This window comes from Leptinotarsa decemlineata, unplaced genomic scaffold, assembly GCF_025532065.1.
Source record: "Leptinotarsa decemlineata unplaced genomic scaffold, Ldec_3_MD MMD2_tig00026328_RagTag_RagTag, whole genome shotgun sequence".
In the NCBI taxonomy this organism is placed as follows: Eukaryota; Metazoa; Arthropoda; class Insecta; order Coleoptera; family Chrysomelidae; genus Leptinotarsa; species Leptinotarsa decemlineata.
In genome coordinates, this window is record NW_027412688.1 from 17,953,231 (window position 1) to 17,978,739 (window position 25,509).

Genomic DNA, 25,509 nt, shown 5'->3' on the forward strand with positions numbered 1-25,509 from the left:
TCCTGCCATGTACATCCATCAAATTATCAATCATAAATTAATTTTCTCTTTATGCAATCATATAGTTGATTATGACTTTGTTTGCACCTCTAAGGAAATATCACTGGCATTTTTTTACAGCACAGTTCATTAGAGGTTTTCAAAACAATTAACAATATTTCAAAAATTAAGATTATAATTTATTGAAAATATCTGCTTATTCAAATTAGTAAATTTATACAGCAACTAATTGCTCCCAAACTACAGTGTAAGATTTACTCTCGTTCCTTTGGACATCAATAAAATTCAAAAACAACATAGTTTCCTGTACGTTTAAACTGATTCTTAACAATGCATTCATCCTCAAACCAGAAATGAAACTAAGATTATTTCATTACACAGTCAAGTTGGATGATGGTTATGTCATATTGTCATATTGATCGTAGAACAACTGTCCGTTTCTTACAAGACCTCTACAGAAACTGCAACCGTGAATATTTTACCAAAACAGATAATCAACAATTTCTAAACATTTGCGAAGGAAGAAACAATATGTTATATAATTTCCCTCCATTTTTCATTGTTGTTGGGCAAACCCAACTTCTCAGTCCAGGTATACCCTGTCATTTAATGAAATATTCAGCTTCATCAAAAAAGTGTGATACTTATTTAGAAACCCAGAGACGAGTCTAAATTGATTCACAGTTCACTAGAGACCTTTCTTAATTCACACCCTACCTTCAAAATTTCTTTTATATAAATATTTTTTATATTAGCAATCTCACCTCAAAACTCTGTAATCTATATCTACTGGGTCAGTTTTGAAAATCACAGACGAATCACAGCTCATAACAAACCAATCCATAACATGTTGATAAATAGAAGCATCCAAGAATGTCCAGTCGAAGTGTTCAGCTTGTACCAGTAATGAGTTGGCTTGTTCAGAATAGTTTTTCCTAACATTGGGCTCGTTGCATAATTTCACGAGTAGATTTATAAAACACTGATACACTCTGCTTTTCAACTGGAGTGGGGCACTTGTAAAGTTGTTTAACCAATTCGACCAAGGAACCGACATGAAGATGTGTCCCAAGAATGAATGGCAATCAGGCAAGTACTGATCCACTACCTAATAAGTGAGGTTTATTTTACAATTGTTTATAAAAAATGCATAAGTACTCACCCTAAGCATAAGTTCAAGGTCATTGACGGAAGGCCAAAAATTATGCCAAGGAAAAGTTAGAAAAGTCTGATGAACAGGTAACAATATGTGTTCCTTGACAGAATTATGGGCATAACTTGTGACATACCACTGCCAGAGGTGGCTCAAAATACTACTAGATGCTAAAATAGAAAAAACAAATGAATAAAATAATATCGAATGCGTAAATGAATATTGCATTGGGCAATATTTTACGTCATTGGCGACAATGTCAAATAGGTACATATATATATGTTAACTCAAAAATTCCCACGGATAAAGTATTATGAGCTGTTTTCTTGGGTTTCGCTCCGTGTTCTGTGTATTTTATCCCCATAAGGATTATTTTTACAACGTTTCGGCAAAGTCTCATTTGCCATCTTCTGGTGATGCCTGGTTTTTTTCAACTAGACTGATTAGTTCGAACTCTGTGTCTCAATTTATAGGGATTGATGTTTCCCTTTACCTGCGTTGCTGCCACTACCTGTGTTTGCTCGACTACCTGTTTTGGTCTTATTACCTGAGCTGCCTCTCCTGCCTCTGTTATTGTACAATATCTGCATAGTTTTTTCGCTAAATAATCAACATGAGATTTCCATGTTAAAGATGAGTCAACATGTTAACTATTTGGAAAGCAGAAAAAATCCATACATTGAAACTTCACGATTACGTTTCTACTAAAACACAATGCCAAAAATATTGTGTTTGATAAATAAGTTCATTATTGGGAAAGAAAGTTTTTGGCTTTCTACTACTCCATCTTGATACAAAAAATGTGGCAATCTTCCAAAGAAAGCAAGGAAGTAATCAAATTTTTAAAGAAGTAACTTTATACATAGATGTGTAAATCATGAAAAGAAGCTACTTCATATAAACATTGAATTACACGAAAGAAAAGTTCTTTTGAAATAAATACTTCCATATGAACAGTAAATTATACAAAAACACTTTTCTCTACTCATTTTGTATTCCAAACATTCGTTATGGAATTATATCAGATATCATTCCCAGTATTTCTACACAATATACTAAATGAAAGGTAAAAATTTCACTTACATGGAACACTGTCATCCTCACTGGCAGACATCGATGTTTCGCCGTAAGACACTTGCCTTAGGGCTCTTCAACACAAATCTGGATAACATTATAAGAAAAAAACACAATTCATTCATAAATTACGATTTTTATATCATAGAATAAGTTTAATCTACTTATGTCATCGATGACATCGTAATGACATTCATTCACCTATTTGATTGAATCCCAGCTAAAAGGAATCTTGTTTGAATTGAAAGGGTTATATTTTTAGGAGTGACTAATTTTTGGGGAAGAAAGTTTTTGGCACGTCTATGTATAAAGTTATTTCTTTTAAAATTGATTACGTCCTTCCTTTCTTGGGAAGATTCCCACATTTTTTTTCTATCAAGATGGAGTAGTAGAAAGCCCTTACGAAGACGCCCTCTATAGAATCAACAGCGAAATCAATCCTCGAATATCAAAGATATACAAGGCTGCCCCAAGGCGATCAGTTTCAAAGCCACTCTTCAACATTGACCAGCGACGAGAGTTGTTCTCTATCTTTCACTGCATCTCTCACTGAAAGGCAACTAGAGCCCAACCTCAAGACATTTGTGATTTAACACCAGACAGCGTTGTTTCGCCTGCTATAGGTCACATCGGTGGTGCTATGCTAAACCATAAATGTTTTGCAGGAATCAACTGTCCTTGAAGGACAAGTCTAAGTAAGTAAGGTCGACGACATCGTTCCTTATGAAGACGCTGTAAATGGGATCAACAGAGAAATCAATCCTCGAATATCAAAGATCAACGAGGCTCCCCAAGGCGTTCAGTTGCCTGTGAGCCTCGTTTATCTTTGATATTCGAGGATTGACTTCTCTGTTGATCCCATAGATGTCGTCAACGTTACTTGGTCAGGTTTGTCCTTCACATCCATCACAATTTTTATTCGGATTGTGGAAGGTACAAATTCCTACAACAATCAATAAAAAACTCCATACAAGTTATATTACCTGGTAACGTGTGGATTATGAATGATATGCATTCTCGAAAAGCACCAAGCATTTTCTGAGCAAATCCAGCATCGGGTGGAATCCAAGGTAATAGTACCGACCGATCATCTGCCAGCTGCTGTATCCAGGAGGCCATGTTTTCCTTAAGATTTTGCATCGAATAGGGTATTAACCAGGGAGAGAACATATCTCTCAGATAAGGCCATATTTTATCACAAAGTTTGTCTCCCAAAAGCCCTGTAATTACATGAACGAAAATATATAATAATAATAAAATTAATAATAATAATATTTATTTCTTTAGTTGAAAAGTACAGTTGACAGCAATCAATGCACAATAAACAAAGAAAATGTCAATTATAAAAGTAAATGTAAAAACATATAAATGTGAATAACTTCATGTAACCATGTTATAAAAGTCAGTCCAAATAATATGTAACCATATTATAAGTCAATCAAAATAATATAAATAACATAATAACACAAACAGTGATAAGCATCCATAAGTAATAAAACTAACATTTAAATATAAAAATATAAATGTAACTAGTTATAGACCATAAAAAAGTCAATAAAATATAATCAACACACAATTTCTCAAGTATTAAAAGGAAACACTTTAACCAAATGTGCGCGTACTATTTGTGTTATTTACAGTAACTTAAAATTTTCATCAAGGCTCAAAAATGGACTTCAATCGTGAACATTTTCGTGCGATTATTGTTTACAACTTTCGACGTGGATTAACTCAGCAACAGTGCATGAATGAACTTAATTTAATTTTTGGCGATGGTATGGTGAATTCAATTGTGGTCGTAGTTCACTCCAAGACGAATTTCGTGAAGGTCGTAAAAAATCAGTTGTTGTTCCGAAAACCATTGATGCTGTGCGCGAACTGATATTGCAAGATCGTCATGTGATCTATCGTGAGATTGAGACAACCTTAGGCATTAGTGGGACCAGCATACATTCAATATTGCATAAACATTTGACTGTCAAAAAAATTTGTTCGCGTTGGATCCCACACAATTTCTTAATCGCTCAAAAAAAAAGACTCTTGTCGATTGGTCGAAGAAAATGCTCAAAAAATACGATCGCGGTGCTTCAAAACACGTCTATGACACCGTGACAGGTGTAAATCGTGGATTTATGCGTATAAGCCCGAAAGTAAACAGCGGTCGCTGTATGGGTGTTTCTCAAATCCAACAAAAGTTGTTCGCACACAAAGCACTTCCAAGCAAATGGTCGCCCGTTTTTTTCGGAAAAACTGGACATGTCGCCACCGTACCACTAGAACAACGCAGAACTGTCAATTCTGATTGGTAGTTAGTTTGCCAGTTGTATTCCAAGAAATCAGGAAAACCAACCGCCGAAGACGGATCACTCTTCACCACGACAATGCGAGCTCTCACACATCTGCTCAAACAACTGCATATTTGAGCACCAAAAACATCGATTTGATAAGTCATCCGCCGTATAGTCTTGACTTGGCACCAAATGACTTCTTTTTATTCCCGCACATAAAAAACAAACTGAGAGGTTAACGTTTTTCGACACCTGAAGAAGCGGTCGCTGCATTCAGAATGCATCTTTTGGAGATACCTCAATCAGAGTGGCAAAAGTGCTTCGACAATTCAATTGGTTCAAACGCATGCAAAAGTGTATAGATCTTCATAGGGAATATTTTGAAAAACGATAAAGTGATTTTCGATGATTATTATTTGTTTTTGTTTTCTAATCCCGAAATATAAAAGGCAACCCTCGTATTATATTCGTTTTGGATGCATTTGTATCGCACCAGCTCGTCACCTTCAAGTCGGATGATATTATTTTATTTAGCTCCACTGATTTTTTTTATTCCACAATATTGTAGTATCATCCACGAATAGAATGAAACTACCAGATGTGTCATTCATATATAGCATAAATAGAATAGGGCCTAACACGGAACCCTGTGGTACACTAGATTCAATGGCCCTGTTCTCCGAGAGTTCCGTTGTCCTCACCATTTGACTCCGACCTTGAAGGTACAATTCGAACCAAGTGTTTGTTAACACCTCTACATCCATATTTATGAAGTTTTTTTAGTAAAATTTTATGATTGACAGAATCAAACGCCTTTGAAATATCGCAAAAAATTGCGACGGCTACTTCACCAGCATTCAATTCAGAGTAAATTTCATATAGAGAAGAGAACATAGCATCATTTGTATTAAGAATTCATCTAAACGTACTTTGACTAATTTCTCAGTAATTTTTGCTAAAGTCAGTATTAAGTCTTCAGGGAAGAAGGAAATAAGCCAGTTCTGAATGAGGTATGAATAAGGGCGACCAAAATTTCTAGAACATTGAGTGGTAAATTCAGAAAAATCTTAACGGAAATATCATCATTCAAAATGGTTTAGACTTTCACGGCAATGATACTGAATATCATCATATCCTGCCGTGTTTTTGTTTTTAATGTGATGAAGTGTTTTGAACTTCTTTTCTAACTTTCTATTGTTTTTATCACTTTTTAAATTTCTTGTGTTCAGGAGTTAATCGAGTATAAAGGATTATTTTATGCCAATGAGAAAAGTTATATTGAATAGTCAGTTCATAACGATTTTAGTCGAGTTTAGTCGAACTGCTTGCTTGCTCGGATGTAAGTAAATAATCCGTTATTCAGATATTTGGTGATTCAGTGTTGTTAATGTATAACAAGTACATGTATCGAAATGAACATTTCTTCTCAACAAATTGAAAATAATAATTCAGTAGTAACTTACAATACCAAATATTCGAAATTTTTTATCATGCTAGCAAATACCAATGATAATATACAAAAATAATTAAATCAGAAAAATTATTTCATACAAATTTTTTGGAGATTGTCTATTTCTTTCTAGATTGATAATTTGCCCGGTCTTTGAAAATATTCGTTCGAATGGGACAGGGGTTCCAAGACTATCTGAATTCTAGTTGGACTATTAACTCATTCAGATCATCCTTCCATCTGAAGTTCAAGCTGCTGTACTATTTAAACAAATATTCATTTGAATCACCATCGAATAATTGATATAATCGGGTATTGATTAATTGATTATTCAAATAGTCCATTCATACTCATCAGTAATTAAAATAATGCCAAGTAGGAAATTATTTCTGAATGAAGTTGGATGCTTCACATCACATTTGCGCTATGTAATTATTTGACGAAATTTAAAGTTTACTCTCCACTTCAATACTACAATCAAATCTTGAATGTAAGGCAAGTTGAAGTTCAACCCATATTTGGTTTCAAATATCATATTTGAATACATTAACTATCATAAATGTCTTTGGCAACAACACCAAAGATAAGTTATGATAACATTATGATAATTTGCAAACAATTCCATTCCGATTTTCTGAACAAAAGAAAATATAATTGTGAAAACATGTTCTGGTCAATTTGTATGAATTTGTCAAAGTCTATGTACAAGGTAAGCTACAGATATAACTAGGACCACGTTTACATGGCCCCATAAAGGAGGATTTTCCAACAATCAATGCTACTAAAGGAGCACCTGAATTTATAGAAAAAATCTGAAAATGAAAAACAAATAACCTTATCATGAAAATCGCTACAAACAACCAATTTATTTGTAAAATGGGCTAATACTGAAGGAACTTGGGATGTAAATAACGCAAGAATTATATTTCACAAAATACAGAATGCAAAAGTTTAGGGGGAGTAACAGCATTCAACTCAACGATAGTTGAAAACTGAAAGAATTGTAAGATTGATCAGTGTTCCTATTCTAAAAATGGGTGACGGAATTATTGAAATACAATTATCTTACTAATGTTGAGTTCCCTATGGTTAAACCTGTAGGTGACTGATCTCAAAATTACATGTATGTGTAAGATATTATACAAGTTTTTTTTGGAAATAAAACAAAATATGAGACAAAATTAATCACTGAAAATATTATGCTCACCTTGATGTGTATTGAGCATGCTCACAGTAACACCGTGCCCTATTATACCAAAAAAAATTACAAACACGTCCATATAGTTGCGACACTTTGGATATAGTCCATAGAGACCATATTGTAGTCTTTCTTGTGTGAAATGTCTTGACAACAGTTCCGATGTATCCAGCAACTCTTGATGTTGCAAAATCTTTTGGTTTTGAGCATATTGCCTGAGTTGATCTCTGGAATTACAAGCCAAAATAAATTTTCATCTTGAAACTCAATGTAATACGAATATAACAGAAAACCTAAGTAAAATTGAAAAAGGAAGCTATTGGAACATCTTATAGTGAAAAATAAACAATAGATTTTATTTCAACATAACTTTTGATTCATTTTCTCCGTAAAAGAGAGAGAGAAAGAGAGAGAAAGAGAGAGAGAGAGAGAGAGAGAGAGAGATTTTTCAACAGAAAGATGTATACATCATAAAATTTTACATAAATTTCTACAAGAAAACGTCCAAAAAGTTCTCATGCATACATAACACTACTTAAATAAAAATAATATGTACAACGTACAAAAAAAGACTAGTATATGAAAATGATTAATTCATTTTTTAAGAAAATCAGGGACTGTATATGACCACTACATTCATGAAGTGACTTTTTGTGAATGGGATAAGTGAAATCATCCTTGAACAGGGTATAATACATATATTTTCTTGTACAATATTGCCCGAACCTTTGCCCGATGGTTAACTAGAGACTTTGATGTTTCACATATATACATAGCAGGAACGGTGAAAATTCTTTTATTTTTTAAGACACTCCTGCACGTGCCAGCTACTGAAGCCGAACATGAACTTGATTTACTTTTACTGAAATAAAATTTTATTGAGGTCGTAACATGATCCCCATACTTACTATACCTTATTTGACAGCTGAATAAAAGTTTGTATAACAAATAACCTTCATTACCTAAATGTCAAATTCTTTTTTCAGAGCCCTTATGACATAGGTGATCGAGGACAGTTTAGTGTATAGGTGATGAATCTGATCTGACCTGCTCAACGTATCATCTACATAAATACCTAGGAATTCAACTGTTGTACTACATTCAAATGTTTCATTATTTAAGGTGATTGATCAGAGGGTTTTCAAGAAGAATTAGTTTTGACGGGCATACAATTTGTCTTCTGCATATTCAAGGTCAACTTATTTTCCAAGAAGTAGTTTTCAATAGACTGTAACGTGTCGTTACCCGTTTCAATGATGACCATTGAAGTTTTTCCCTTCAGAAGAAGATTGAAAGCACCAGCATGGCTGCCAGCGAGAGATCATATGAAAATCTCTCTGAAAAATCTTTCACATGTTGTGCAAAGTTTGGTATTTTAAAGTAACTTCTATGCATGATCTACACATCTTTGTAAACAGTTCATTTTCAAATGAATTACTTTCTTTGTTCCTTTTGAAAGTTCCCACATTTTCTGTACATTCAAACCTGTATAAACCAGTAGGAGGAACGAAGTTGATCAAATGGGTGTCATGAGAAGACACCTAATACGAAAGAAGCTCATGAGGCTGCAGTGTTTTTCTGGAATTTAAAAGAAATGGAGTAGCAATATTCATTTTTGTCACCCATATAGGTTGAAGAAATTACAGGAATTAAATCAAGATTTTCCCCAGTACATTTTAATTAGAGCTCAGTTAACAAATTTATGAGTAGAGATTGTAGGACACTCCATCATTGGCCCTTATATATTTCCGAATAGGCTGAAAGAAACAAATTATTCAACATTCCTCGAAGAAGTACTTCCAGAACTTCCAGAAGAGACACCTTCAGATTTTTGTAGATGTATATGGATCCCATGCTAACTGTCACCGAATGTAAATCAAATAATTTTTTCTTTGGGGTAAGATGAAATCACTCATTTATGATCGACTAGCAGAGAAATAAAATCTCATTGTTCATATCTATATCTTCAAAGCTTCATAATGGGTGACTAGAAGAGGCACAACAGTGTATGTTGTAAGGAGGCTACAATTTCAAATAGATTTTTTAATTTTCTTTTGATTTTTTAAAATTTTTTGATTGAATAGAAGTTGTAACTAAAAGAAAACCTCTTTTATGACTTTCCCGATAACTTAATTACAGACTGTTATAAGCTGTAAAGGTTTCTAGTTTCTCAGTACCGAAACCTATAAGGAACTTTTGTACATATCCTCAATTCAATCTATTAAGAGCTCTGAAATGACCGTACTTCAGGAGAAGTTTGCTTGGAATAAAAGTAGTTTCACTGTTAAATGATAAAAGAGTCATTTACCTGAGTGGACCTTTGATGTTCAGAACAACAGGTTGGGACAAAGAGTTCAAAAGGTCCATCCACACTGATATTGAAAGCAGATTATTTTCAGGGCTGCCACCACTAGCTTTCAGAAGATGTATCAACACCTCACCATAATGTTCTGGAAACTGATATTCAAATACTGTCATCAAATGTTTACGATACAGTCCATGTAAAGTCAATGCTTCAACTGCAGGTTCAAATCCTAGGGTCGTTAATGCTTTTACAATCAACTCTATAAATTGAGACCGGTGGCTCAGTTTTGGTTGTTTCTTTTTCAGCCAATTTTCTATTTCAAACTGAAATCAGAAAACAAAAAATTGAGGTTTTTAGTAAGTAATACATATAATACACACCCGCACGCATACGCAATTATTATATATCAGAAAGCGTTAACATGAACTGTTTAGAGAGGATTGGGCAATTTTTTTCTATGACAACTGAAGTATTAAATCCAGTTCATCATAAAATAATTGAACATATCAATATTATGAACCATTCTATCAGGAATGTTGCAGAAGAAAAGGAAGTTTGGTTGAAATATATTCCTTTATTTTCATTATATGTTAGATACATAGATTAGAGAAGGGTATACAAGTTACTGGATCAATACAAGACTTTTATGTTTATGCCTTGAAGTATTGTTGATTTATCAGTTGACATAATTTTGTAAACACTGTCAAATTGAAAATAAAAAAGTTATGTTCCTGAAGACGAATTTTTTATGGAATAATCTTATAAAAAATATAATGCACAGCAATGTCAACCCAACATTAATCGCTACCTTCGCACAGGCACCGATCTCAGGAGACTTTAACAAATTTCCTGCAGTGCCTGTGCATCTCCATTAGAAATTAAAATCAAATCAAATCAAATCAAAATATACTTTATTGCCTGAAGAACATAATTCTCATTGACAAAGTCGTTTACAAAATAAAAGAACAAAATAACACAACAATCACCTTTAGATATATATCGATATGATAAATAGTGAGGTAGAAAAAGTGATAATAATTATAATTGGACTACGATAGACGCACATCTGAGTCAAAGGAAATTTGATACATTATCCTCGTACTGGTCAACAAAATATGAAATATAAGTACATGAAAATAATAAAAATGATCACAATTTTATATACATATATACACATATATACACATACATACATATACACATATACATACATACACATACACACACATATACATATATAACTCTAAAACACTTAACAACAACATGTGCAATTATACAATGCATGTACATAAAATATTAAAATTGTCACAATAAAAATTTGCTTTGTACGAATATTAACAACAAAGAGGTGTAAATATAAAATGAAGTTCATATAAATATAAATAAAATATAAGTATCACTGAAACACATTAAATAATAATGTATAACGAAGTCGAATTTCACGCATTAAAAGTTCATACAGTAGAATTCATCTAATGAGTAGAAAGCATTCGTCAATAGAAGTTTTTTTACGGTACTTTTGAATTGTTTTTTGCTATCTAAAATTTTTATCTCATTTGGTAGGTGATTGAATAATTTTTTACCATTATAAAATATGGAATTTTTTTTTTATTTGTAACTGTAAGTAGTTGATTGAACTGTAAGTAGTTGATTACTGACTGATAACATTTTAATAAAAATAAAATAAAAACAACAATAAAAATTAATTTGCGCTCCGGGCGACTTCATTGCTTCCAGTGGCGCATTTGCTTTTTCAGCTGCAGGAAAACCCGGAAAAAACCTGCAGCACCACATCATCTGAAGATATTGATCTAACAATGTCCTCTCTCTTATAAAACAAAATGTAGGGTGTTTCCAGAGGCTCCAATAAATTCAATGCATCGCCAGAACACTTCGTGACACGACTATCGTCAAACTTAAACCAGTCCGTTTTGTCTTTGACCAAGGCGTAATAATGACCAAAATCAACGCCAGAACCACAGTGAACAATGACTGCATGAATATTATAATAGTGGTCTGCTAGGTTGAAATGTTCATCTATTTCGAACCTTCCAAAGAGTTTCTTGCTTCCGTTAGAGGTTGAGTCTTGTTTGAAAATCATCAGTGTTATTATTAGATTTCCTGGTGCCTCAACTATACTCGTTTCCTTATAACAGTCAGTTAGTTTGGCACATGTTTGACAATACAGTCGATCATCACCTGTTAAAAATTCCATTTTCAGATGATTTAACAATAAGCTTTGCACGGACTGGTTATTAGTCATATTAGGAAAAACTAGATGAAGTTCCAGAAAATCACATAAGTTTTCGGTACTTCTTGAACATTTACCACAAAGTAAACAAGTGAGGATTTTTCCAACAAAAGATTTACAAACACAAGTCGAGATGGGCTGTACGGAATCATTCAGTCCAGAGCGGTCAGGAGTATTGATTTTGCAATTGTCTTGCTCACGAAGAGTATTCAACAAGAACCCCAAGAATTCGGAACAATCCTCTTGTTGTCCTAACGAGTATCTAGTGGACTTCAAAGACTCCAGGAAATTGGTTGGAGGGAAAGATGATACCTTCTTACGAAACTGCAGCTGCATGAACAGGTGTTTGAGTTTAATGAATGAAAAAATCTGTTTAAAATCTGTTTTTCCGTTAACCAGTTGTCGCACCCCTACGAACAACAACCCTCAGAAGTCGAAACTTGTGCGAGCTAAGGATTAACGAGGTCTTACCTTTTAACATGTGATTCCTAACACGGGTTGAACGATAGCAAGTGAAGATCGATCGTTCAGATTAGGGCTTGAACCACCGACCAACACGGCAGTCAATTCGAGTGAGTGAACAAAGCACCCACGCCGAACCGCTTGGCTACCGACCGAAACATAAGTAGGAAACATTCCCGTTCTCGTTCATCATTAAAACTTCGTTCTTGAAATTCTTCGTCATGAACAACACTTGTAAAATGCTATTCATGTAGACGAATTCTTTATGGAATAATCTTATAAAAAATATAATGCACAGCAATGTCAACCCAACGTTAACCGCTACCTTCGCACAGGCACCGATTATTGAACACGACAAGTTACTGATAATTAGAAGATTTTATTTTGTGAAAAATACTTTGAATTTATGCAGCAACTTATCTAGGTTAATTATTAATTTTGCCCTTTCTACACCTGAATAAAGTTCTCAATTACAATTTGATTACTTGATTTATGGTAAACTCTAGAAAAATATTGTCGGGTAGAAATGATTCAATTCCATTTAGCCACTGAATAAAATCACAACTTTTCAACTTCAACAACAGTAACCAGCTTCACACATTTTTCTACAATACTAAAACTATTGATTGAAAGTCATTTATTTTTTATAATAGAGGGGGAATTCAAGAGTATTTTATTGACCTTTTTTGGATTTTTTTCACCTTCCTTCCTGAAAAAATAATCATCTTCCAAACTGATAAAAAAATTTAAGGTGTATGAGATATCTTAGCTGTTTTTGATCAAGTTACTGATAATTTGAAGATTTTATTTTGTGAAAAATACTTTAAATTTATGCAGCAACGTATCTAGGTAAATTAATAATTTTGCCCTTCCTACACCTGAATAAAGTTCTCAATTACAATTTTTATATTTGTCAGATGGTGAAAAGACCCAAAAAAAGGTGAACATAAATACTAAAACTGTTCAATTGCATCAGATGATTTTATGGCCAAGGCTAGATAGCCGTTTTTGTTGATGACTAAAATTAATATTTTGTACTTACCTTTGAAAGAATAGCAAATGTTACATCATATTTTTGCCCAACTGATTTGCAAATATTAGAGTACATCAATAGCAAGCTGGAAGTTCCAACATCACTTGGAGAGAAATGTGGAGCCAAATATTGGGCCAACTTTGAATCTCTCAGAATATTCTGTAGTAACCTTGGCATTTCGTATTCAACACCACAAATATGAGACTGAAATAGAAAATTATGATAACATAAATATTACTACAAAATCTGTATACTTCACCTGTCCTAATTTTTCCAAACAAGTGGACAATAACGTTTTTGTAGGCGGGTAAGAGTTCATTTCATCACCGAGAAGAGATAAAATGTAATAAAACAGTTCAACACCCAATTCAGCAGTTGCAGGATTGCAATGAACTTGTGTTTGAAGAACTCTGAAACAGAAGAATAACCACAAGTTCTTAATGATGCTGAACCGCCGATTCATGTTATTAATGGTTGAATGAATCGAAACAAGTTCTAATAATATCAAAAATTTTGCCTCAGTACCAGTACACAATTGATATTTTAGTCAAATAATGTGTCTCATGCACATTTTCTCGTTTTACAATTAATTCGGTTATAAATAAATCAAAAGTGATACTCATATTTTCATATTCACTAATAAAATTTATTTTCATTCTCACTATAAAAGGTTCACAAAACTGCAATACGTGTTTCACTATACAATAGACTTCTAACGCAGGATTTCTCAATTTGCACACAGATCATTCATAGATGGAAATTAAAACAGTTACAGGAAAAGATACACAGCGAAGAAAAATTATATATAGAAAAATGGATGTAATCCTCGTAGCAGAAAGTACTTTTCTTTGTTTCTTTGGGAATTTCCCATTTTTCATATATTGATGTAGAAGTAGACAGCTAAGGAAAAGAGAGGCTTCCTAAAAAAATCATATACCTTATACTCAGTGTTTGATTTTTTGAGTTAAATATCCTATACAATTTCATAATTTCAATTTGTATAAAACCACTTACAATATCATTTTTGCCATTAGCAGAAAGTAATGTATTCAAAACAAATACTCCCACACACCAGAAATATAACACTGTTTCTCAATTCTCGTTTCATCAACCAATTTAGCATCATCAGAAGATGAACTATACTAAACCCTAAACAATCAACAACATTGACATATGTCACATTTCATAACCCCTTTGACATCTATTAAAAACGTTTGACAATAAAACATACCACAGAAAAACCTGCAAGATTCATTAAGATTTTTCACAATTCAGAAGACGGAGGCATATTTTAGTAAAATTATTAAATACAAGTTACTGATGAATAGAACATTTTTCTTTGTGAAACATACTTCGAATTTACAAATAATAATACCGTCTTTATTATCTTCTAATACATTCAAATCAAATTAATAATGTACAGTTCATTTATTATAAGAAGACAAAAGGCGAAGTTCAATTTACATGATGACAAGCCATCATTCAATTGCTCTTCCACTCAACCTCAAAAATGTCGCCTAGTACGCAAAAGAATAAACAAAAAGAATTTTTAAATATCTTAAAATATTATGACTATTTATAGATTTGTAATAGGTAGGTAGCTATTGGGTCATTAATAGTTTGAATATAATAAGAATCGTTTGAAATTGATATTAAAATGATTGAAGTCATCTCGTTTCATGGGCTCGGGAATGTCATTATAAATTGCACAGATCTGGTAGCTGAAACTCCTTCTAAAGAACTCTGTGCGAAAGGATGGCGGAGTTAGTCGGCCTTTATACCTTACATTAATATTATGCACATCAGTTCTAAAAGTGATTTTCTGGTGTAAGTAAAACGGCCCTTTACTATTAATTATTTTGTGAAACAAAGTTGCAGCATGTAACACTCTCCTGTCGTTCATATTTAACCAGCCGGTATCTTCAGTTTATGTGATATTCTTTCTCTTCTTCTTATACCAAAAATTAACCGTAGGCAGGAATTCTGAACTTTTTGTATCTTTTTCTTGAATTGGTTGGTTAAACATGGACCATACAAAACATCAGCATAATTGAATATAGATAAAACTAATGATTCGCACAAATTCGCCTTCACCTTCATGGGTAGGAAATTTCGGTGTCCATATATGATTTTGAATGAATAATATGCACGCCGAATAAACTGATTAACCTGGCTTTCGAATGTCAAGTCCTTATCTAAAATGATGCCCAGGCTTTTGGCTTCTGGGACAACCCCAAGTACATGATCATTTACTACTACTTTCACAGATTTGCAAATATCATTTCTAGGGCCTTTTGGTCCGAAAACAATAACATTGGATTTACTACAATTTATATTTAAGCAGTGATCAGAAGCATTTTTCACAAATAATTTCAAGTCACTATTGATTTGAGTACACGCAATATCTATCATTTCAGGTGAGAAGCTATAATACAACTGGGTATCGTCTGCATACAAATGTATATTACAAAATTTTAAACATTTTGCAAGTTGAGATGTGTAGATAGCAAACAAAAGGGGTCCCAAAATAGAGCCCTATGGCACTCCACAAGTCAACTTCAAATATTGTGAGCTGTTTCCTTCTATGGTAACCTTTTGTTGACGGTTGGTGAGATACGATCTGATTAGTGATATAGCATTTTTAGAGAGTCCTATATAGCCAAGAATTAATAACATTAAATCGAAGTTAATAGTATCGAACGCTCTATTGAAATCAAGAAGTACCAATACTGTATTATTTTTTTCGTCACGTGCTCTTATAATATCGTCCACTATATGCAACAAAGCAGTTGTACAACTATGTCCTTTACGAAATCCGGACTGAGTTATTGGAAGTATAGAGAAATTGTCAATGTGTTCTTTCAACTGAACTTCAATAGCTCTTTCAAGAACTTTTGACAAAGTAACTTATCGGGATGAACTGGAAAGTTTGCCCTTTCTACACCTAAAATTCTCCATTACAATTTTTTTTTTTTTTCAGATTGTGGAAGATGAAAAATCCTAATGATTAAAATTGATAAATCGTAAATATGGTCAAAATGTTTTGTACTCAAATTTTGCCTATTGATATTCAACCTGATATCCAGACAGTGCTACTTCTCCACTTTCAAAAGTCTAGTATTATGCACCGCTCTCAAAAATTTTAATCTATGTTGATGTATTATGTGGCTGAAATTCAAGCCATTATGTATGAAATTTTTTCTGGTCCACAGATTCTGAATATAATATGTGTTCTTTCAACAAGTTTTGATAGATTGTCTCATCTGACCAACATACTGTTTGTTGAATGCCTCACAGTTCATTTCATATAGCTCAAATTTTTAAGTTTCTATCATCTTGTCTTCGGGGTTGCTTAACGTGATGTGGTGAAAGACACTTTTATGATCAGTTTTTCAGGATCTCTTGATGTTGCGAACTTGTGCGGTGAAATACCCTCAAGAATATTGCTAAAGTTCTGGTATTGGTTTAATTCTATGTCAGAGGTTCCACTTTTATCTTGAAGTAATGTATTATTTATAATGTTAAAAAAATGGATTCGTTTCTACTAAGATATATAGTGGTACTACTGTTTTATATACACAATTTGACTCCGAATATATGAATATCAAAAAGTAACATGCAAATGTGCTTGAATGAAAATTGTATGAGACATAATTGAATTATTTTGTGTGATATAAGAATACTAGATCTCACTTGATAGTTTGTTGCACTGTAACTGCAGCAGAACAAAGATTCGAAGGGGCGGATTGCAAAGCACCTGCCAACAGTGACTCGTAAGCATTTCGGTTCAAAATAATTTGATGCTCAAGTCTCTCATTCACTCTGGCTTCCTGAAAATAATAATAGTATTTGTGAAACAAGCCAAAATATATTGATTAAAAGTTACTTCTAGGATTCTGGGTACTAAAAATATCTGATAATGTAATTATATTCGTATTTACTAAGAAAATATTTGTTTCCATAATCATTTGCATTGAATATTTGCTAATGTGAAACAATTATCCAATACTTTTTGTATCATTTTCTAATCAATGATTTTCTTATACTACATAATAACCTAGAAAATCAGTTGTTTATATTTGTTTATTGGAAATGAAAGTATACAAATATATATTACCTGGACTTCCAGAACAATTACAGCAGCACCGGAACAGTGGACGGTTTGGTTCCGACCCTTACAAGGTACTTTCTTCTTAACCTTATTCATAACTGACCGATAAAGCTGTGGTATCAATTCCTTGTAGGCACTATCTAATGCCTTATGTTCAGATAATTTCAAATTGTGGTTATGTGCAGATTGTTTCAATATTCTGAAACACTGTTCAAGTGACTTGAACATTTCTTCTTTACTTCCAAACTCAATCTTGGGTATTACTGGTGCCTTATTAATATTATGGAAGGTGGTGGCTTCGGACTATCATAGGATGTCAACCTCCTTAGAATCCGTTCCACTGGATCATTACTCTCTACCCTGTTGCCAGCTTGTAGTAAAGGCTGGTTAACGTTGGTCTTTTCACGAAAATTGTTGACTCGCCAAATACGAACATGGGTTTGTTGTTCAACTTTCAATTTATCATAGTCCAAATATTCGTACCAAGGAGTCTATGAAAGAAAAATGAAGACATTATAAAGCAAAAACACTGAAACACTGTAAAAACATGAATTTCTGCATTCAATCTTCACCCATAGAAAACTAATATTCTCTATTCAAGTTCGAGTCTCTGCATGGTACCTCATAAACTTTAAGAACTAGAGAGTCACTTGAACTGTCGCAAAGTTTTACAATTTAAAATATTTTCAAGTGATAACAAAAAATCAACTTTAATTCTTTTGGTATGATTTCAATTAAAACTCACGACAACTTTCAAGACTCTTTTCCGTTGAACTCTCTCATTTGATATCCACATCATAGAAACGAATAAAAAACATATTCTGTCATATTTGATTTAGTATGACGTCATTTAATTTTCCATATTCTTTTCAACAAACCCTTTCGTTTCATACTACATAGAAATTAGAGTGACGTCATGTTATTGTTTTTATTTTCAGAAAACCCTTTCATTTATTCATTCAATAACCGTATCGTGGGGATGCGTAAATAAACTTTTCAGAAAACTCTTTCATTTGATACCCATATCATGGGGTACAGTTCGCCATCTTGCACGGTTCACCATGTTGGACGTAGAACTGCTTCACTTAGCCATGCTATTCATCCAAACTAAACGTAAAAACAAAATTTTAGCTCAATGGGATAAGCATTTTTCCCAATGTGATAAGATTTATCCCAAACATACATACATAGAAACATTGTCAGTTGAATAAAATCTTGTAAAAAGGAACCTATTTTTATGTAGCAATTTTTTTATCGAAATGTTCATTCAATATTTAGAAATTCAATTATCCTCTATATTCCTAAGCATTACACCAATTTCCTATATCCCAGTTGATTTTTTATATTTTTAGAAACTCCCGTTATTTGAATAAATAAAACAAAGAGTATCTAAAATATATTTCAAACTTTCATTTCCCATCCCTATTTTGGAGCTCACAGTTTTCAATATTCATTACTCACAGGTGTCGACCAGGAATAAAGAACACCCAAAAAATTTAGAAAAATATAAAAAAATGTTAATCATTGGTTAAAAAATGATATGTGGTTGTCTACATTTTATAAATGGATTTTATCTTTATTAATTTGAAACTTATATGAAGTTCCTGAGATGTGTAGAATATTATTCTGAAATTTCACCAAAATAAAAGTTTCCAAAAAAAGTGTATACCTAATTTTATTTTCCAAGTATCATACAAACTAAGAAAAATGTATTTTTTTATTATTGGTTTATGGAATGAGAAACTTCTATTAGGAATTCCGAACAAGCTTCAAATTAGAAGTGATAAGTCCATTTCGGGGTGAACACCAAATCATTATTCTTAACCACCGATTTGTTACTGACTGACGCTACATAGTCTTCATAAAACATCATGTGACTTGAAATGAGGATCGGACATTAAATTTCAAATTCTTTTTGAATTTCTGGAAATTATACAAAACGTAAAAATCTCCTTTAATTATTAGACGGTTAAGATCTGAACACATTTTAGGTTCATAGTTCTTTATTTAATCATTTGAAAACAAAAAGCTAAAAAGTTTTTTAAATAATCTATAATTCATGAGAAGACTCAAGTATTGTTTATTAAGCAACTATCTGGGCCATAATAAATAAAATAATAATTGTTCTGATGATCATTAAATCATATAACCATTATTGGTCAAAAAATAGCGAAAAAAATAATACAAGCATGTTTTTAAAATCTCTAGATATTTTTGGGCTTCAACCACCCATAATCTGAAAAATACATCTAGATCAACGGAGAATTTCTATGGTAACAAAGGACAACAAACTGACAAATTTACTTCGAACAGTTACTGAAGAATATAATTGGTCACTAATTTGTTTTTATAAATTTTGCCTGTCTTATAGGTTATTTTCAGATGAAATTCATAAAAACAAGTTACTAACTAGACTCTACTGAGGTTTATATCACGTAGCAACTTTTCTTGGTGAACTCTTCAGTGTGACTTCAGCGTATTCTCTAAAGATATAGATGTTTTTTCCTGATTGTGTAAGGTTGAAATAAAAAAATATTGAGAAACTTTGACACCGCCACAAAAAATGTTTAAAAAATATATATCATCAAATGCCAATAAACCGTCATCCTGTGACGAATAAAGAAGATACAGCCAAAAATACAACTTAGAAATGTTCGATATTTCCCGCTCACCTCTGGAACCAAAAGAACTAAAATCAATTTTTTTTATACTAAACTAAAAAAACAATTAACTTCACTACAATTTTACCGTTTGTTTCTCTCTCACCACATGCAGTGACTGAAATTTTAGTTGCCCTGTGAAAATACTTTAAAACGTCAAACTTTCTTCAAAATGCACTCTCTTTGGCATTTGTCTGAACTCTTTACAAAGAAGCAGAGCACAAGTGATAATTATTTTATCAACTACAGGAAATACTCCTTTGTGTTATTACTTTGCGTTGCTAAAGAATTATTAAACATATTTACCCAGTGTTTATATTTAATGGGCATTCACAAAAACTGCATAGAAATTAAACAATAAGAAGGTGGTCTTCAAAACTGCTCGTACACTTCAACACGTGTTGGGCAACCTGATAGACAGGAAAACGGAAAAGAAACATTGTGGGATTAACGAAATAGGTTGTAAGGATTGCGGCAAAAATTATGTTGGTCAAACTAAGCAGTGAATATTACTGGAGTTTTTTCCCAACACCAAATCGTTATTTTTAACACCACGACCCGTGTTTCGATCACCAAGTGATCATCTTCAAGAGGAAGATTAAACTGGAAAAACTTGCAAAGCTAACCCTATGTTAGGTGTTAAAAATAACGATTTGGTGTTGGGAAAAAAATTCAGTAATATTCATTACTACACCAAAGGTTCCAAACAGTGCATCACAAACTAAGCAGATTAAAATAACTCGTTTCAAGGAAACTGATTCATTTATTTGGATTCTTAGACCAGATGCCAGATGCCTTCGAAACATCAGAAATAAAAAATATGAAATGTGATCGATGGGCAGAGATAAAGCTCCTACACCAATTGGTCCGCTGTTTACTCGAAGCATGTTCAGTTTGTTGTATTAGGCGATTTTCTGCTAGGGAAAAAATGATCAAATAATTTGCATCAAATTTGTACAAAAAATGAATTGAGTCCTCAAAAACAGTTGAAATGTTGACAATGGCATACGGTGATTGTACTCTGAGTCAGAAAAATATTTACAAGTGGTACAAGCTCTTCACAGAATGTCGAGAAGATTTGAATGATGATGCTCGCCCTGTACGCCCCATCACATCAACAACCGATGAAAATATTGAGAAAGTGAAGAAAATTATATATATTATTACTCTTTATTAGCAAATAATGTTCTTCATAGTACAGTCAGTCACTTATAAAATACAAAACAATAATATATATATATATATATATATATATATATATATATATATCCAACTATCAATAGAGCTTCCGTACATTTACAATTTTCTATCAATCGGGCGTCCGGTTTCAATGAGGCGTCCATATATGGACGCCGAATTGTTTCACCATGCCAGGCAGTTCAGAGGTTCCCTATCTTCCATCTGACAAAATTTCAGATGGGCGCCTATTTATCAATTTCATTGTCAAAATTATATGTATTGGCGTATATTCTAGTTGAGTCTTTTTTATTTTGGTGGCGCTCGGGAGGTACGCGTATACTTGTGCCGTATATTTTTCATACATGTGAGCGATTATGAGGCGTCCATATAACTGACAACAATGCAATAGTTTTTGCGAGAGGGAAGTCTCAATGATTTGTTAGAAATATCGTTGATTTGGTATGTTTGTAGGTCGGCGCCGGTTTCATACACAGGGTGACAATTTGAAAACTTACAAGGTCTATCTCTGAGCAACCAAATAAAATATAAGAAATCGCTGAAAACAACTTTCATAATACAAAGGGAGAAACAAATGATGTGATGACTAACTTGTTTTTCTCTCACACACCTTGCCCCCAGCCACCACAACTTCATATTTTTGAAAGGCAACCACCTACTTGTGATACATTATCTGAAAGCTCTTAAGATATGCTCTTCAATGGTACTCTTCAAAGCTACATTCGATGCAGTAAGTTTTGGTTCATCAAATAAAAGAATTCATTCAGAATAAATTTTATTTTCTATTATTAATTTAGTAAATTTTCAAAAACATGATTTTTACCATCGTAGCATTAATATTAAGACTTGAATATTTTACGCCTCTTCTATTTTTTTTTATTCGTCTCGATAATAGATAGGGATAGATAGGGAAGGAGAGTGGCACCTTGTTTTAGAGGTCTTTCGAATACCTTTACTACTCTGTCAACAGAAAATTTTTGTGACGATTAGTTTTCGAGATAATTTGAAGTTTTAAAGGTATTTGCATTGAGTTCAACTCTTTTTAAAATAAATCAAATTGTTTTTAAGGTGCAAGTTACGTTCAGAACTCTCATAAAAAAAATAAATTTTTGCTTTTTATGACAACCTGCTAATACGTGTCCATTTGATGTCGAATTATTTGTTTATTACGAGGAGATTTCTCCGGGGATGGGGTTGGTTACCACCATTACATTTTAGGTAAATTGAGTGGCACCTACTTATGAAGGTTGAATTGCCTCTTCAAGAAGTTGTTAATAAGAATCACCGGTTGAATTTCCATCAATGAAAAATGAACCTATAATATGATTGCCTAATATTCCGGCCCAGATATTCAACTTTTGGGGATGTTGGGTATGTATTTCTGCGTATTGTCTTGGGTTTTCATCCGACCAATAACGGCAATTGTAACGGTTCACGCAACCATTTGAATAAAATGAGCTTTCGTCCGAATAACAGATGTTATAAAGCAGTTCGGGATTTTGCATTAATATTTCACTCATGCCCTCACAAAACTCCTGTCTTCGGTCAAAATCATCCTCATTGAGTTCACGAACAAGTTTAATTTTGTAAGGATGGTATTTGTGGTTTTTAAGGATTCTCCATGCGATCATATGGCTTATTCCTGCCATTGCGGATAAACCTCTGGTACTTAACCTGGGATTGGCGATGACTTGACCAAACACTACAATCGCATTATCGTCATTCACTACCCTTCTCTGAACATCACTTTTTTCATTTAAAACCGAACCTGTCTCCCTGAATTTTGTGACTAAATCCAGAACGTGATTTCTGCTTAGGTGTTTACCAGGTTTTTGCTCGTTAAATAAAATTGATGTTTTATTAGCATTTTGGTCGTTGCCAAAAAATGAAGCAATAACTGAAACCCTTTCGGCAGTAGTGAAAGAAATGTTTAAACAAATAACAATACACGACCCGTTTCAACAAAACAATCGAACGTTGTTATTTAACAAAAAATTGATAAGAAGAACTGCTTAAAATTTTTTTTATTTAGGCATACAAGTTACCGAGTGGTCTGTCTAATGTATTATCAACATGGCAATTTTAACTTCAAATTATCTCGAAAACTAATCGTTACAAAAATTTCTTTTAACAGAGTTGTGAAGGTATTCGAAAGACCTTTAAAACAAGGTGCCACTCGACCTACTTTCCCCATCTAAATAAAGGTCGTCGGACGCACCTCTCTGAGGGGGTGCGTACTACAAAAAATCTGATTAGTCTGAAAGGTGTCCCCCTTCAATTAGAAATCGACGTGTCCGAGCTTTTTTGAAAATCTTACTTTTTATATTCAAAAACGGCTCTGTTAGGTTTTCGTTGTTACACACTGTATATAGAAGAAAATGTAAATGGCGAAATGTATGATCACATGCTAGAAATTCTATCGAACCTCGGATAGTTCATGAATTAGAGAATCACAGAGACATACACGGCAATTTATCTTTGAAAGAAAATGTATTACATTTTCAACAGAATGGGGAACCTTATTATTTTGTAGTTCCAGTTATTCAATGGTTAGATAATAATTATGCTGATCAATGTATTGGAAGAAGAGATTCTACTGAATGGCCTCTCACATCCCTGGACCTATCTCCTCTAGATTTTTTCCTCTGGGCCACTTACTTAAAATAGGTTGTTTTAAAGACGACGCAATCTGATTCAATAAAGCCACTGAAGGAAAGAATAATCCAAGAATGCTGAGCTATTTTCAGAGAAACATTTGCCAATGTTTCGGAATGACTTTCGGAAATGAAAATTGCGAAAGTTATAAACAATTTAGTGAAAAATAAAAAATGGGTCCAGTTTTTTGGAAATATCTCAAAAACTAATTGGAATTTTCAAAATCGAAAAAAAAAAATTCGAAAAGAGGAAGAAATTTCCTATCGAAAAGTCCTGACTACCGGAACTGTAGGACCAATATTTATAATTTTCCCGGAGCTCTGAAATAGAGCTCTAAATCGGGTGTTTAGCCGCGTGTAGGCCGTGCGTGTTTAGGTTAATTTTACAAAAAAAAATTTATAGCATATAAAATATATAAATTGAGGAATGAAAAAATTCAGTCATATACTCAAAAGATAAATTAACAGTAATCTGTCGGTAAAAAATTTTTAATGCAATTATTAGATTTATTATGCTATTGTTAATTAACAATTTTTTATCACTCGATTATCATTATTGCAAGTGTGATATTTTTCAAACTAAAAGTGTGGAATTTTTTTCCTTCCATAGAGTTATGATTATAACGGTTAGGAATTGATTTACTTCCAAAATATTGAAAAATTATTATTTTTCAGTTATTTATTAACCATTTACTGCATTTTTGAATTAAAAAGTTTATTAAATAATCGAAGAACAATTTTTTTTTGATTATTATTATTAGTATATTTTTTTTTCAAATCAGAAGCTACATAAAAATATTTTTTTCATCACCTATTGTTTAAAAATTTGTTATAAACAAATGCGTTTATAACATATTTGAATTTATTTTGGATCCTAATCTTTAATAAAAATTATGATTAAAAAAAAAAGCGTTTCTTGAAAAATTGTGTGCAATGCAAAAAACCGCATTTGTTAATTTACAATTTTTTTACCACTAATTGTCAATATTTCAAAAAAAAATTTGTAAAAAATTAGAATAATTCGAATGAATAATTTTATAAAAAAAATCAAACTTCAGCTGAATATATTCTTTTATTAATGGAGAAAAAATGAGTCTAGCGATTTTTCATTGTATCTCCATTAGTTTAATGAATATAATAATTTAAATGATGAAAAAATAGATTGATTATAGAGCGCCAAAATTTATAAAATTCGATAAAAAATTAAAAAAATTAAAAAAAAATACAGGGTTGTTTTTCATTCATTAATTGCAACAAGAACAAAAATGAAATGAAAAAATTCATTTGTTTATAACAAATTGTTTATTCAATACACAATGGAGAATTTTAAAAATTAAATTGTTTTTGTTCCGAATTAAAAACAAGATGAATAATTATTTTAAAAAATTGGTTTCTTAATATTATTAATTGGTGGTAAAAAAATTGTTACTCAACAAATGCGTTTTTTTGCATTGTAAAAATTTCTTCAAGAGACAATTGAAAAAAATCATGATTTTTATCAAAAATTAAGATCCAAAAAAAATTCAATCATGTTATAAACAATGCATTTGTTTATAATAAATTTTTAAACAATGAGATAAAAATTTTAAAGAAATATGTTCATCTAACTTCTGATTTGTTGATGATCGAGCGATAGAAAATTGTTAATTAACAATAGCGTAATAAATCGAATA

General features: G+C 32.4%; 1 protein-coding gene across 1 annotated transcript in view; it reads right to left on the reverse strand.

The window, feature by feature from the left end:
* The window catches only part of Epg5 (ectopic P-granules autophagy protein 5), an 84,759-nt gene that overhangs the window by 11,192 nt on the left and 48,058 nt on the right, over positions 1 to 25,509 (reverse strand). Inside the window, 10 exon segments of the mRNA XM_074182631.1 lie at positions 765 to 1,108; positions 1,163 to 1,323; positions 3,211 to 3,447; positions 7,173 to 7,390; positions 9,472 to 9,791; positions 13,224 to 13,418; positions 13,474 to 13,624; positions 16,908 to 17,044; positions 17,332 to 17,604; positions 17,607 to 17,816. Coding sequence (XP_074038732.1) covers positions 765 to 1,108; positions 1,163 to 1,323; positions 3,211 to 3,447; positions 7,173 to 7,390; positions 9,472 to 9,791; positions 13,224 to 13,418; positions 13,474 to 13,624; positions 16,908 to 17,044; positions 17,332 to 17,604; positions 17,607 to 17,816 — 2,246 coding nt within the window.